Below are 15,662 nucleotides of genomic sequence, written 5' to 3'. Positions count from 1 at the left end.
ATCAAATGTTTAGTTTTTGTTATAGAAACATTTTTAGGCATTTGGATGCATTTCCAACTTCCCAAAATCAATTGTGAAACGGTTCTAACCTTTTTAAATTTAAAACATTGATCAAATTATTTTGTCATGAGCTTTAATGTCCATATCTTTCCTTTTTCTTTTATACCCACTAGCCATTGAATTGGCTCCAACTTTGGAAAATCACTCATATGATCAAATTTTCTTTTACTTTATAACTCTTCTCATTCATTCCATACCAATAAAGTATATAGATAAATGAATTCGATTTTAATTTTTGGGCTCAAACAAATGATTTCATTTTAGTGAAATTAAACTAAAATCACGTCGAAAAGATGTAGCAATTATGCAGATTAGAAGTTAATTTCTAAAATAATATTTTTTTTGAAAATCATTTTTAACTTAAAGTCCTTACATAAGACTAGTTTAACAAACAAATCATATAAATATTCAACTGGGGTCTTGTATAGAGTTTTATCACTTAATGCCATTAGCCTTTGTTTTTCCTTTTTGGAAGAAAGCAAAAGCTTTTGTCACTTTGTCTCCTACTTTTATTTCATTCCCCACCTTTTCTTTTTTTTTTTCTTAACAAGGGACCCACCTCAATCTTATCTCTTTCTTCTTATTTTAATCTTTTTTCTTTTCTTTTTTTCATCAGACCCACCTCCATCTTATCTCTATCTTTCTCACTTAAAGCAAAGTTAATTAGCCTTCCACCAATATAATTATAATTTTATTTAATAAAATTTATTTAACAAAAAAGATGTAATAATGAAGTATAAGAAATTATTATTATTTTTTTTAACTTTTTATCCTAACATCTGTTTTTTATTTTCTTTTTTTTTCTATCTTAAATGTAAATCTCTCGTTATTTCATTTAAATGAATAGAAGTTAATATCAAGAATATAAAGTATATGTTTGGATGTATTTTTTATTTTTAAAAATAAAAAATTATTAAAAAATTAAAATAAAAAATCTTATATAAAAAATTATAGATTTAGTTCCTGCCCTAAAAAATTAAAATTTAATGTAGTTTTTTATGGCTTGGATCAATTTTTTTACATCTTTATTTAATAATCTAGATTTATACATAAAAGTAAATAAAAATAATTCGGTTTCCTTTTTCATTTCCCTTTTTAAACATATTTAAAATAAAGTTACAAATTTACTTTTTATCAAGATAGAATTTCATAGGTTGCATTTATTTTAATAAAAATAACAGAAAATATTAAATAAGATAGGATGGCTATAACTTCTAAAAACAAATTCCCTGACCCCATTATACTCTAATACAGGTTTGGGACGGAATGAAAATTTGTTTAAGTAATCAAGATGGGTTGGGAAGTTGGGATGAGGGTATGACCCCATTAACATAATTGGCCAAAATTCTACTGTAGAAAGTTGTTGCATGCCATCTCACAGCAATAATTTAGTGGGAAGTCCTACCCTCTACTTTCCACCTCCCCTTCTTTCTGCTTCATTAATTTGTTTCCACACTGCTTTGCTTTCTATCCCTCTCTCTCTCACTCTCTCTGCACACCGATCACCATGGAAGCTGTTGGAGAGGCTCTTCTTTCCTCTTTCGTTCAACTCTTGGTTAGCAAACTGAAGTTCCCCTCTGATTTGTTGAAGTATGCCCGCCAAGAGCAAGTCCACAGGGAGCTCAAGAAATGGGAGGAAACACTGACGGAGATGCTTGGACTGCTCGATGTCGCTGAGCACAAGCAGATCAACGATCCCTCCGTGAAAGCATGGCTCGAACATCTCCGGGATTTGGCTTATGACATGGAGGACATCTTGGACGAGTTTGGCTACGAGGCTTTGCGAAGAAAGGTGATGGCAGAAGCTGATGGTGAAGCCAGCACAAGCAAGGTACGCAAGCTCATCCCTACTTGTTGTACTACTTTCACTCCCGTCAGGGCTATGCGTAATGTTAAGATGGGGTCCAAGATAACGGAGATCACTCGCCGTTTAGAAGATATTTCAGCTCAAAAGGCAGGGCTTGGTTTGAAGTGTTTGGACAAGGTGGAAATAATAACCCAATCCAGTTGGGAAAGGCGCCAGTCACTACCTGTGAGGTATACATACCTTGGGTAAAGGGCAGGGATGCAGATAAACAGATCATAATTGAGATGCTGCTTAAGGATGAACCCGCTGCAACCAATGTTTCTGTAGTTTCCATCGTGGCCATGGGTGGGATGGGCAAGACTACTCTGGCAAAACTGGTGTACGATGATACTGCAGAGCCCATAGCCAATCGTTTTGCTCTGAAAGCCTGGGTTTCTGTATCAATTGATTTTGATAAAGTGGGAGTAACAAAGAAACTTCTCAACTCTCTTCCTTCTCAAAGCAGTAATTCAGAGGACTTTCATGAAATTCAACGTCAGTTGAAGGAGGCATTGAGGGGAAAAAGATTTTTGATAGTTTTGGACGATTTGTGGGGAGACATGCGTGATAAATGGGACGACCTACGCTCCCCTTTCTTGGAGGCAGCATCAGGAAGCAAAATCTTGGTCACCACTCGCGATCGAGATGTTGCAGAATGGGTGGGGGGACCCAACAACTTACATGTCCTCAAACCCTTATCTGATGATGACTGTTGGTCGGTATTTCAAACACATGCTTTCCAACATATAAATATCCACGAGCACCCGAATTTGGAATCAATTGGCAGGAAAATTGTAGAGAAGTGTGGAGGTTTGCCCTTGGCGGCAAAAGCACTTGGTGGCCTTCTGCGTGCTGAACGAAGAGAACGTGAATGGGAAAGAGTATTAGATAGCAAAATATGGGATTTACCTGACAACACCATCATCCCTGCATTGAGATTGAGTTACATTCATCTCCCTTCACATTTAAAGAGGTGTTTTGCTTATTGCGCGATATTTCCCCAAGACTATGAGTTTACGAAGGAAGAGCTAATCCCCTTATGGATGGCGGAGGGGCTAATTCAACAATCAAAAGATACTAGGAGAAAAGAAGATTTTGGTGATAAGTATTTTTGTGAGCTATTTTCAAGGTCATTTTTCCAATCGTCAAGTAGTAATGGATCACTGTTCGTGATGCATGACCTTCTTAACGATCTAGCTAAATATGTTGCTGGAGATACATGCTTGCATTTGGATGATGAGTTTAAGAATAATTTGCAATGTCTCATTCCTGAAAGTACTCGCCATTCATCTTTCTTCCGTGGTAGTTATGATATCTTTAAAAAGTTTGAAAGGTTTCATAAGAAGGAGCACTTGCGCACGTTCATAACTGTACCAAGACAAAGATTTACTTGTGAATGGATTAGTAATAAGGTGCTTCAAGATTTGATACCAAGATTAGGATACCTAAGGGTGCTCTCCTTGAGTGGTTATAAGATAAATGAGATACCAAATGAATTTGGCAATTTGAAACTTTTAAGGTATCTTAATTTATCTGAAACCCAAATTGAATATTTACCTGATTCAATTGGCGGTCTTTACAATCTACAGACATTGATATTATCAGACTGTTGGAGGCTTACCAGGTTGCCTATTAGCATTGGGCACCTAATTAACCTTCGACATCTTGATGTTAGTGGCAACTACAAATTACAAAAAATGCCTTCACAAATTGGCAAATTAAAAGATTTGCAGGTATTGTCTAATTTCATGGTGGGCAAAAACAATGGTTTGAATATCAAAGAGTTGAGAGAAATGTCAAATCTTAGAGGTGAACTCTGTATTTCAAAATTGGAAAATGTGGTGAATGTTCAAGATGTAAGGGTTGCCCGTCTAAAATTAAAAGATAACCTTGAAAGATTGACACTAGCGTGGAGTTTTGACTCGGATGGTTCAAGGAATGGAATGGATCAAATGAATGTCCTTCACCATTTAGAACCTCAATCGAATCTGAATGAACTCAACATTTATTCATATGGTGGTCCAGAATTCCCAGATTGGATAAGGAATGGCTCATTCTCTAAAATGGCGGTTCTAAGTCTCAAAGATTGCAAAAAGTGCACATCTTTACCGTGCTTGGGGCGGTTACCATCGCTTAAACGGTTGAGGATTCAAGGAATGGATGGAGTAAAAAATGTGGGTTCAGAGTTTTATGGAGAGACGTGTCTTTCTGCAGATAAGCTTTTCCCATCACTAGAGTCTCTACGGTTTGGAAATATGTCAGAATGGGAGTATTGGGAGGACTGGTCCTCCTCGATAGATTCCTCATTCCCTTGCCTCCGTGAGCTTACAATTGATAATTGCCCTAAATTGATTAAGAAAATACCCACTAACCTACCTTTGCTGACAGAGCTCTATGTTGACAACTGTCCAAAACTGGAGTCTACACTTTTAAGGCTACCATCTCTCAAGGAATTGAAAGTCAAGGAATGTAATGAGGCGGTCTTGAGAAACGGAACTGAGCTCACCTCAGTGACCTCACTCACCGAGTTAACAGTTTCTGGGATTTTAGGGCTTATCAAATTGCAACAAGGATTCGTGCGGTCATTGTCAGGGCTTCAGGCTTTGGAATTTTCAAAATGCGAAGAGCTTACATGTTTGTGGGAGGATGGGTTTGAATCGGAAAGCCTTCACTGCCATCAACTTGTATCCTTGGGATGCAATCTTCGGTCTTTAAAATAAATAATGTGATAAACTAGAGAGGCTTCCAAATGGATGGCAGAGTCTAACATGCCTTGAAGCGTTGGAAATCATGGACTGTCCAAAGCTGGTGTCATTTCCCGATGTAGGTTTCCCACCAAAGCTGAGAAGTCTTACTTTTGAAAATTGTGAAGGTCTCAAGTGTCTACCTGATGGGATGATGCGAAATAGTAACGCCAGCAGTAACTCATGTGTCCTTGAATCCTTAGAGATAATGCAGTGTTCATCTCTCATTAGCTTTCCAAAAGGGCAATTACCCACCACCCTAAAGAAACTAAGCATACGGGAGTGTGAAAATCTAAAGTCTCTTCCAGAAGGAATGATGCACTGCAATTCCATCGCCACCACCAACACCATGGACACGTGTGCCCTTGAATTCTTATTTATAAAGGGGTGTCCGTCTCTGATTGGTTTTCCGAAAGGTGGGTTACCTACCACTCTCAAGGAACTCAAAATAATGAAGTGTGAAAGGCTAGAGTCTCTACCAGAGGGACTAATGCACCACGATTCCACCAATGCTGCTGCTCTTCAAATCCTGAAAATCTCTTCATGTTCATCTCTCACATCCTTCCAAGAGGGAAGTTTCCTTCCACCCTTGAGCAACTTCGGATTAAGGATTGTGAACAACTAGAGTCACTTTCAGAGGAGATGTTTCACCCTACCAATAATTCACTTCAATCTTTACACATCCGGGGGTATCCTAATCTCAAAGCCCTGCCAGATTGCCTCAACACCCTTACAGATCTAAGGATTGAAGATTTTAAAAATCTGGAATTGTTGCTTCCTCGAATAAAAAACCTCACTCGTCTTACAGAGCTTTCCATCTGTTATTGTGAGAATATCAAGACCCCCCTATCCCAATGGGGCCTTTCCGGACTCACCTCTCTTAAAGACCTTGCCATAGGAGGCATGTTTCCAGATGCAACTTCCTTTTCGAATGACCCCCGCTTGATTCTTCTTCCTACAACTCTCACCTCCCTTTCCATTTCACAATTCCAGAATCTGGAATCACTAACCTCCCTGTCTCTCCAAACCCTCACCTCTCTTGAACGGTTAGAGATCGACAATTGCCCGAAGCTCCGGTCAATTTTGCCAAGGGAAGGACTGATGCCTGACACCCTTTCACAACTGTATATGTCGGGGTGCCCACATCTACAACAAAGGTACTCGAAGGAGAAAGGAGTTGATTGGTCCAAGATTGCCCACATCCCTTATGTGCAGATATAAGACTAATTCATCTCTGAGCAATAAATAAGGTATTACTTCTCATTCCGAAAACATCATTCTTCCTCTTTCTCTCCTCAACATCACTTTCAATTTCTCTCACCTACTACTGGAATTTTCTAATTGGAACTTGATTTTTTGTTAAAATTTTCAAATAGAAAGCAGCTTTTCACATGGCTCCTAACTTGGCATTTTCTCTTTAATCCGTCGCAATCAGAAATGAGCATCACTACTTCTCCCTTGCCAGGTGCAAATTCAATTTATGATGCAATCTTATCCTTGAGATCTATGTGTTTACCTCTGTTATTAAGTTTCTTTTGGTCTTTCCTTTTATATGTAGGTGCATTTTTAGCGCTTAAAATGTAAAAAGGAGAAGAGAGGATTAGCTCCCTTAATAGATGAATGACAAACGGCTTCTTGGCAAAATTATCTTCAGCTACGTGTAAGTATCATTGTTTTTCCACTAGATGAACTACATACCATATTTAAGCATCTGCATATTCATAATTGTTCGATTCTGTTGTCTATAGCTAGTGGAATGATGCATGATGACAACAATAGCCATAGGAATTGTCTTCTTGAATCGTTAGAGATCAAGGGATTTCCATCTTTCACATCCTTTCAGAGATATGAGTCACCCACTTCCTTTAAAGCATATTAATAATATTTTGGTACAAGCAAATGGGGCCAATTAAGAACCAAAATTATAGAGAAAATGTCATTTGAAGCCTTTCATGGTTGGTTCTATTTGAAAAAAAAATCTTTTCTAGGTGCGTCATGGCTCTCGTAAATTGCATATCAATTGTGAACTCGTAAGCATAATTGACTTTAGTTTGATACTAATCTTGATTTGTAAATTATGATGTTTTTGTTTTGGTTATTCATTTATTTTGCGATTCCTTAATGATTGATACTTATGTTGATTTAATCTTTCTTAGCTCAGCTGACTTTAACTCTTTTTTAAATTATTTTATTGTCTAGCCATCAAATCCTTTCGAAGTTTTTAATAATATAAATTAGGTACTTATGATGATGATATTCTTAAGTTTTGGGGTCTTTTTTTTTTTTTTGCTAGAATCAAGCATGTTCATTCACCATATATAAATCTTATCTTCTTAAACATTAACTTCAGATTTTTTTTTTTGTGGATTTTTTTGTTGTGCATGTAGTATGCTCAAATGGGTTGCACATCTTGTTGGAGTGACAATGTCAAATAAGATGTACATTATACGAATATTTGACCATCTGAGAAGCATCTGAATCTGGAAACTACCAGTGTGCCTCTACAACCTTAGAATTCCTCACATAAGAAAATGTGGATCTCAAGTCCCTACCTCATCAGATTCAGAGTCTCACATCTTTTCAACAGATTCAGAGTTTCACATCTCTTCACATGGTCCAGGTTCTGGACTTCTTTCAGAAAGCAATTTCACAAATACAATTGCAAGGGTATTAAGACACCTTGTCTTTGTGGACCCTCCAAAGATTCGCCTTTCACAAAACTCGATTCATTCATTTTATATTGTGCATTGTTAAATGCAGTTTCCTTTCGACAGTATTTCTTGCTACAAATCTCATTGATCTTTCAATAAAAAGACTCAAATCTGGAATCCTTAGCCACCTCCCTTGGTCTTCAAAACTTCATCTCTGTTCAACTTGTAGAGATTGAGGAGTGCCCTGTTCTAGTCCCCATTGCCAAGTGAAAGGCTATCTGCTGAGTTTTATTGAGTGTCCACTTCTAAATCAAAGATGTTTGATGGAGAATAATGGAGATTGGCCCCGGATTGCTTGCTTAGCCTAATGTGAGAATAGATCATGAAGTCATTTTTGAACCATAATAAGTTCAAATTGCAAAAATGGGTGTAGAGGCAATTCAACCTTATCCTATCCTTACATTTAATAAGGTAACTCTTATTCTCAATCGACATTTCTTACCCTTTTATCTGCACAGTACCATGTCAATTTCTCATATTGATGTTGTTTTCTACTAGTGGCTTAGCTATTTGCGAAAGTCTCCATGGAGTTGTGTTAGAAAGTTTGACTAGGAAGCAAGTTTTGTCAATCTCTCTCATGGTTCAATGTAAGCATCTCAAGTTCTACCTTTGATGAAATCTTGGTAATTTTCTTGTAGGTGCTCTCTGAGCAGTTTTAGTTGGAGATTTGACATGCAGGCATAGGAAAAAAAATGACAAAGGAGGGTCCCATTTGACAACAGTTACAAATTGGCATGGATGTCGCGATTTCAATGTAAGCATCTTTAGTGGTACTCTTCTAATCGGATTTTAATACAATTTTCTAATTTCAGTATAAAATGCACAAAGTTTTCATGAATAAGTGCACTTTATGTCAAAATCTATTTTCCGTAATCAACGAAATAACAGATTTTCCTTTTAGAATGAATAATATAAAAAAAATTTACTGTATAGTTATTTATGATCCTGAGTCATTTTTTCAGGTTTTCACAATGTCAAACGGAATTATTCAATTTGTTGTATGTTCAATGCTCTTATTGTGTTGACAAAATGGGATTTGGAGTTCACGTTGGAGATTACAAGTTTGAACTGAATGCAAGTAACACCTCTTTTACTTATTATTTCTGTTTTTACTTTTTTTTTTTTCTCTTTGAGGGAAAATATGTCTAACCTCCATATTTATTTTACAGTGTCTACAACACAGCATGTTCTTATGTCCCTTGGAAAGTTAAGAACCTTGTTTAAAATCAAGTATACGTTCTATGCTAAGAAGTCTCTTGCGTTGTGATTGTAATGATCTTGAATAGCAACTTGCATCTGTTTTGATGCGTGGAGAACTCAAGACAACATATGGATTTCATATTAATTTCTCAATCAATGTGCAATGTGTTTTTTTATGGAACATTGCTAAAAAAATTTATAATTTTGTTTTTTATTGTTTATGAATCATTACAAAAAATTTATTGCAGACAATTGTCAGCATTCATTAGCGTGAATTTTTTCCAACATACAAGCTTTTAGGCGAGTGATAAACACTAAAAAATTTTCTATTTTGTTTCCTTTGAAATTCTCTTCATTTTTAAACCAGCATACTGTTAATTTGTTTGCAACGTGTTATGTTTATAGACAATTTCCTTATCTAGATTTATACTGCAGATTTGAACAATGTTTGAAATGAAAAACACTTTTTGGCATGTCCTGCTATCTTGAGTTGCACAAGTCAGAGGCTCAAAGAGCACAAACTCTTATGACTGGAGGAAAGACAACTGACTTCTCATTCTATGGTGAGCAGTGAACATTCTATTGTGAGATGTATGGTATTCTTTGAATTGCACTCAACCTTATTTAGCTTGCAAATACTTAATGCAATTGTGCATGGCCATGAAATGAACTCATACTTAACACAATTGTGAGTTATATGATATGTTTTCTTATTTTCGTTTGATTTTGTACAGATTCATGGGTGAGAAAAACCTCCTAGTAACTTCAAACTTTAACTTTAATAGCTGAGGAACATATGGTTATTGCAATACTAATGTTTTTTGGAAGCTAGTTACAGTATTCTTGGGTGAAAAAATCTGTGTAACCACCTAGTAACTTTGAACTTAAACTTTAATACCTGAGCAATATTTGGTTATTGCAATACCTAATGTTTTTTTGATGCTAGTTGCAGTATACATGGATGAAAAAATATGTGTTTCTATTTTATTTTTTTATTATTTTAAGTAGATTCATGGCCTTTATCCATTCCTTACATATTCCTAATAGTATAAAGCTTACTTGTTTTCCCAAATTGCTTATGGTATGATAGAAGTGAAAGCATTAAATTGTTAGTTAAAAGAAATAATCTGTTTGCTACAGGAGATTGGAGATGAGATTACAACATGATCTCATGTCCTTTGTAATTTGTAGATTGAGGGTTTTCAAAAGGCCTTGCCCCAATACCAGTAAAAGAAGAAGAGTTGCCATGAAAGCAACTAACATTGGTACCTTGTATCTCAAATTTCTTAGAGAGTTGATAATTGAATTGGTGCCCAAGACATGGTCTTTTTCCCAAGATAGGTGTGTTGTCCTTGCCAACTAGATGCCCTGTTCAAATTATAGGGCTTTGGGTTCCTTAATGATTGGAATGATCTCTGGAATTCTTGCATATTTCTAAATGTCATGTCACATCTTTCCAATAGACTAGTGTCTTTCAGTGCTCTAAATCGTGGAAATCATGAGTTAGCTAAAATTTGTGGTCTGCATTAGAGAAGAATTGTTTGATGCTCTCACTACTGGCTACATCTCTTGCCCTTGCAACTGCATATCTTTTAATCCTCTTTGGTGAGAAAAGAATAAAGAATGTGAACAAGTTGTCCCACGATGACTCACATTCCTAAAGTTCTAGTTGATGATGTACCTTACTGAAATTGAAGAGTGAGAAATGTCAAAGACATCCCTCATCTGAGTGAGGCCTTCATAGACTCCTGACTTTGAAACAACTCGTGATTGATAGTATGCTTTAAGATGTGTTTCTTCTTAGATGACCAAGGCCTACCCCATCTTCCTATGTATCTCATGTATATTTTCATGTAAAGATTCCAAAATCCATGACTTCCCTACATCACCAAGACCTCACCTAAGCTCCAGTGTTGTTTGGCAACTGAAGGAGAACCCTGCCATGGTTTCAGGGCTATGCATCAGAGACACAACTTCTAAATCCAATGATGAGACATCAGTTCAAGATTGCTCACATCTCCTATTTGGAAATAGATGGAGAGATTCATCTTTGATCCATAATAGTTGGGATTCCAAAAATGGAAGCAGGTAGAGTTCACCCTGTTCTATCCATATATTCAGTAAGTTTCATCTATTCCCAACACATAATTCTTACATTTTATCTTCTTGTTATGATTATAAATTGTCATACTATTGAAATTTTCTACAAGTTGAGCTACTAGAGAATCCCTACACTGAACCTTTTTGTTGAAAACCTGACTAGGGTGCAGCTTCTGACAGCAGTTACAAGCTTTAAGGCTTGACATTTTCTATTCAAAGTTTGTTCCCCTTGTTGGTCCCTCCCATAGTCCCATGTAAGCATCAATGTTTTTCTATCTCCCAATTTAAATTTTCACACAATACTTTAACTAAATGAATTCATTTATGTTAACAAGATGTTCTATTTGGTGTAATATTGCAGGATTATTTTTGCGACAGGTTCTCTAACTTCTTATTCACCATGTTTCCTACTTTGCTCAGGTGTAGTGACATTCCAATTGGATATCTGGAATTTATATGTTGTAATGAATGAGAATCTACTAGCTTCGTGCTTCTTAGAGAGCCAATAATTGATGGTTGCATGCCCAAGTCTAGGGACAAGTTTTTCATCCAATGTAAGAAGGCTGACAGTTTAAAATTGTATATAGGACTCTGCGGTTGTTATTGATTGGAATGATTCACAATTCAAGCAATAGCAATTCTCTAGAATTCTTTCAGATTTCTAAATGTCCTCCTCTCATGTGTTTCCAAGGGGCCAGTTTCCTACATATTCCTAATGAAGGTGGAGATCCTTAATTGCCAAAATTTGGAGTGTAGAGTAGATGAATGTTGTCAAATGCAAAAGAGGAACACTACTTCTATTGAATACTGGTATGCTACTTGTCTCTATCTCTCATATTATTGTCAAGAAATGCCTTACCTGATGCTTAAACACCTTGGTATTTATGAATGTGGAAAACATGTTTTGTTTTTGTGTGATGTTCCCCTTCCACTGTTGCCATTTGTTTGTGAACTAGTTGTGGTGGTTGCCCACTTGGCCTTTCTCAATTCCTTGTTTATTGGCAATATTCCAAAGCTTAATTCTCTTCCCAAATCACATGCTAGAGTACGAGTGATAGAATTAGACATTGTTGGTTGCAAGGAAATCATCTGTTTGTGTCAAGGAGATTGGAGATCGGATAACAACATAATCTAATTTCCCTTTGTAATTTGAAGATTAAGGGTTTTCAAAAGCATTTTCTCCGGTATCAGTGTTGGAAGACAAGCTGCCACAGAAACAACTAGCAGCTTTGATTGAGTTGGTGTCTCAAGTCTCCCAAAGAACTCACAATTGAGTTGGTGCTCAAGTCAATTTACTTCCCCAAGATAGGTTTGTTATTGCACAGCTTAAAATTATAGCACTTTGATTCCTTATTGATTGGAATGATTTTCATGATAGCACACAACATGTCTCTGGAATTCTTGCATTTTTCTAAATGTGTTGTCATGTTTGTTGAATAGGCTAGCTTCCTCCAATGCTTTAAAATGTGGAGATTACAAGTTGCTAAAATCTGTGTCTATATTAGATGAAGATTGGGTGATTCACAAGAACAACTGTGCATCCCTTGAATCATGTATGTTGCTCAGTCTCCGCACTAAGCTCCATTTGTATTTGGCAAGTGAAACTACATATGGGAGACAGAACTCCTAAATCCAATTATGAGAGATGACCCAAAGATAGCTCGCATATCCTGTGTGAAAACAGATGGCGCGATTCATGTTTGATCTATAATGGTTCACTACAATAGCAGAAGCGAGGAGATTTCACCATATCCTAGTTTCATACCATTGAAATTTCCTACAAGTGGAGCTATTTGGTGAATTTTGCACTTAACCTTTATTGTTAAAAAACTTCACTAAGGGGCAGCTTTTAACAGCAGTTATAAGCTTTATGGCTTTACATTTACGATTCAATGCTTGTTCCACTTGTTGGTCCCTCCCACAGTCCAATGTAAGCATCAGTATTTCTCTCCCTCATGCTGCGCGCCAGCTCCGCGCCACCCCCCCCCGCCAACCCCACGAACGCTCCCCCCAACCGATCGCCCACCCCACGTACGCCAACTCTCCTTCTCCCTCCCCCCTCCCCCCTTCCCCCTCCCAAAAAATAAATTTCCAATCATCAACCCCCTTTTCTAGTCTTTCTCAACCCGAGACCACTCCCATTCGTGCCCTAGCCTCTTCCGTGCTGGAGAAGTGAAGAAGAAGAAGAAAAAGAAGAAGAAAAATAGGGTTTTTTTAATGATGTTTTCAAATTGTGGACAAATTTCATGTTTTGGACCTTTAGGTTTGGAAACTTTGGATTTGGATATGTATTAGGCAATTAGCAATATGGATTTGGATTTGTTTTTATGCTAGGAGTTCTTTATTTTTATGCTTTTTGTTTATTAAATTGAAGTTTTGGATGATATTTGATGATTTATGTGTTTAGGACAAATAAATGATTGTTAAATTTGATTATATTATATAAAAATATATATGTAAATTAGGGTGCGCCTCACTTCACTAAAGCCCGCGCCTTAGATGCGCCTTGCGCCTCAGGCTCCAGGACTACTTTGCGCCCTGGTGCGCCTTGAGCCTTTTAAAACTATGCTCCCAATTCAATTTTTCAGGCAACTTCATCATTCAACTGGATGAATTCGTTTATGTTAATAAGATTTTCTTTTTGGTGTATTCTTACAGGATTCTTTCTATGATGGGTTGTCCAACTTCACTTTCAGCATAGCTTCTATAGTTCATTCAAGTGTAGTGAAATTGGCCAGTTGGATATCTACAAATCATATGGTGCAATATATAAGAAACCATCAAGAGGGTGCACAACACTGAGTCTATTAGAGGGATGGTTGCATGCCCAGGAAACATCTATTTCGCACGGACAGATTTGTATGTATCTTTGGAGTTATTACTAATTGGAATGATTCAAAAGTAGCAACGGGCCTCTGGGATTCTTTCAGATTTCTAAATGCCCTATTTCCATGTCTTTCCAAGAAGCCAGCTTCCTGCAATCCTAATGAAGGTGGAGATTCTGAGTTGCCCAAAGCTGGAGTTCAAACTAAATGAATGTTGTCGAATGAAAAAGTAGAACATCACTTCTTGTGAATACAGGTATGTTGCTTGTCTCTATCTCTCACATCATTATCAAGAGATGCGTTACCTAATGCTTAAACACTTTGGTATTTATGATTGTGGAAAACAGATTTTGGGTGGTAGAGAATGGAATAATGCACCACAACACGTTTCTTGTACATCTTGCAATGATGCTCTTCCACAATGATCAAAAGAAACAAAGTAGTCAAAACTAGGCAATGACACGATTTTTCCTCACGGAGGAAGGTGAGGGAAAGGAAAGGATGCAACCCAATGCAAAGGTGCATCAGATTGCTGTGTTTTGACAAGGGGAGGAAGAGATGGAGAACGCAAGATGCTTCTTTTTGGTAACATGAAGAAGTCATTAAGGCAAGTTGTTTGGCTCAACCAAAAGAGGAAGAAACAGAGAAAAAGAACCCAAGACCCATCGGAGGATACTGGTGTGACACCACACCCTTGTAAATTTAAACAAGCAGCTCGTTTGAAAAAGGTTCATTTGATATACCCATGAGTGCTACACTTTTGTAATTTCATTAAACTGTCATGCCACAAACCGTGTGGATCAATATATTGTGCTATTACAACCATCCATAACTGCTTCCCAACTTTACATGATCAAAGAGGAAACTATTCATAGCTAGGAGACCGTTTTCATGATCTGCAAACCTGATGAATACAATTAAATCTAAATAATAAAATCATTACAACCCAATAAAGAAAAAATTTTTGAAGAGTTGTTCTTGGCAAGTGGGAACAGAGCAAATCAGAGGGTTTTCTCCAGAATTGTAGGATTATCTGGAATTGGTTCTGATTAGAGTGATTCACAAGTGGCAACAGGTCTCTGGACTTTTTCCAGATTTCTAAGTGTACTTCTCTTAAGTCTTTCCAAGAGCTCAGATTCTAGCAATCCACCTTCAAGTTTTAGACTAAATGAATGTTGTCTAATGCAAAAGAAGAAACAACACTTATCTTGATATCATTTTTCCATAGGGTGGAAGGAGAGGGTCCAACCCAATACAAAAAATGCATGATATACTGCATCCTGCTGGGACGAAGAAGTAGAGAAGAATCACCAAATTGTTTGGCTTGACCAAGAAAGAAACAAAGAAAACAGAGCTGAAGAATAGAAATTGCTAACATACGTGCAAGGATATTCCAACCATCGAAGGATACTAGTGTGATATTTACCTAAAGGTCCACAACTGAAGCAAGCAAACCATGTAAAGTCAAACAAGTTGTGCTCTATTTAAAAATTTTCATATGATACATATGCCCATGAGTGCTACATTTCATAATTTCATTCAACTGTCATGCTGCAAACTCTGTGGATCAATGCACACTGCTACTATTAAAGAGACAAACATTCAAAGCCATGACACTTTTTCCAGGCTTATCTAGATACTATAGGTGTCCCAAAGTTGCAGAACACCTGAACCAATTGATAGAATACCGGAAATACTCTGAAAACGGGACTGCTCCACAAACCACCCTTGATCCCTCAAAACATCAGCACTTGGTGCACAACCTTTAAGTTACACCTAAGGTAGACTGTGACTGTAGGCAGAAGCTGAGTGCCTGCCAGGTCCATGTTGTGGAAGAATCATGTCAATCTTCATTTCATACATCTCCTCCTTCAGCCATCAACCCATCCATAACTTGAGCACCCTGTCCCGACCGCCAGAGGCTACCTTCTCACCATCTGGACTCCAATCAACAGCAAAAACCTTTCCAGAATAGGAAAAGAAGGAAAACATTAATTAAAACAGGTCAATGTCAAAAGAAGAATATTAACTAGATTTGGAATAAGAACATACCTCATCTTCATGGCCTGGAAGATCTTGTTTTAACTTGTGTGTCCTGATATCCCAAACCTATATGGTAAACAATATTAATTGAATTAATTGATATGCTGTTGCTGTGAAAAAGGACAGCCACCTG

General features: G+C 37.1%; 1 protein-coding gene across 1 annotated transcript; it reads left to right on the top strand.

Moving 5' to 3' along the window:
- Positions 1-1,567: 1,567 nt before the first annotated feature.
- Positions 1,568-14,311, top strand: LOC117927837 (putative disease resistance RPP13-like protein 1). Its single transcript, XM_034847530.1, has 15 exons — positions 1,568-2,044; positions 2,119-5,900; positions 6,027-6,115; positions 6,209-6,310; positions 7,038-7,772; positions 8,000-8,115; positions 8,324-8,439; positions 8,997-9,124; positions 10,514-10,915; positions 11,023-11,215; positions 11,353-11,471; positions 11,817-11,970; positions 12,102-12,591; positions 13,320-13,742; positions 13,834-14,311. Exons 1-2 carry the CDS (start codon positions 1,568-1,570, stop codon positions 4,624-4,626), a joined length of 2,985 nt encoding a protein of 994 aa, XP_034703421.1. The 3' UTR covers positions 4,627-5,900; positions 6,027-6,115; positions 6,209-6,310; positions 7,038-7,772; positions 8,000-8,115; positions 8,324-8,439; positions 8,997-9,124; positions 10,514-10,915; positions 11,023-11,215; positions 11,353-11,471; positions 11,817-11,970; positions 12,102-12,591; positions 13,320-13,742; positions 13,834-14,311.
- The last annotated feature ends 1,351 nt before the right edge of the window (positions 14,312-15,662 follow it).

This window comes from Vitis riparia, chromosome 13, assembly GCF_004353265.1.
Source record: "Vitis riparia cultivar Riparia Gloire de Montpellier isolate 1030 chromosome 13, EGFV_Vit.rip_1.0, whole genome shotgun sequence".
Lineage (NCBI taxonomy): Eukaryota > Viridiplantae > Streptophyta > Magnoliopsida > Vitales > Vitaceae > Vitis > Vitis riparia.
The sequence above is the reverse complement of the archived record's forward strand: the minus strand, read 5'-3'. Positions and strand labels throughout refer to the sequence as shown.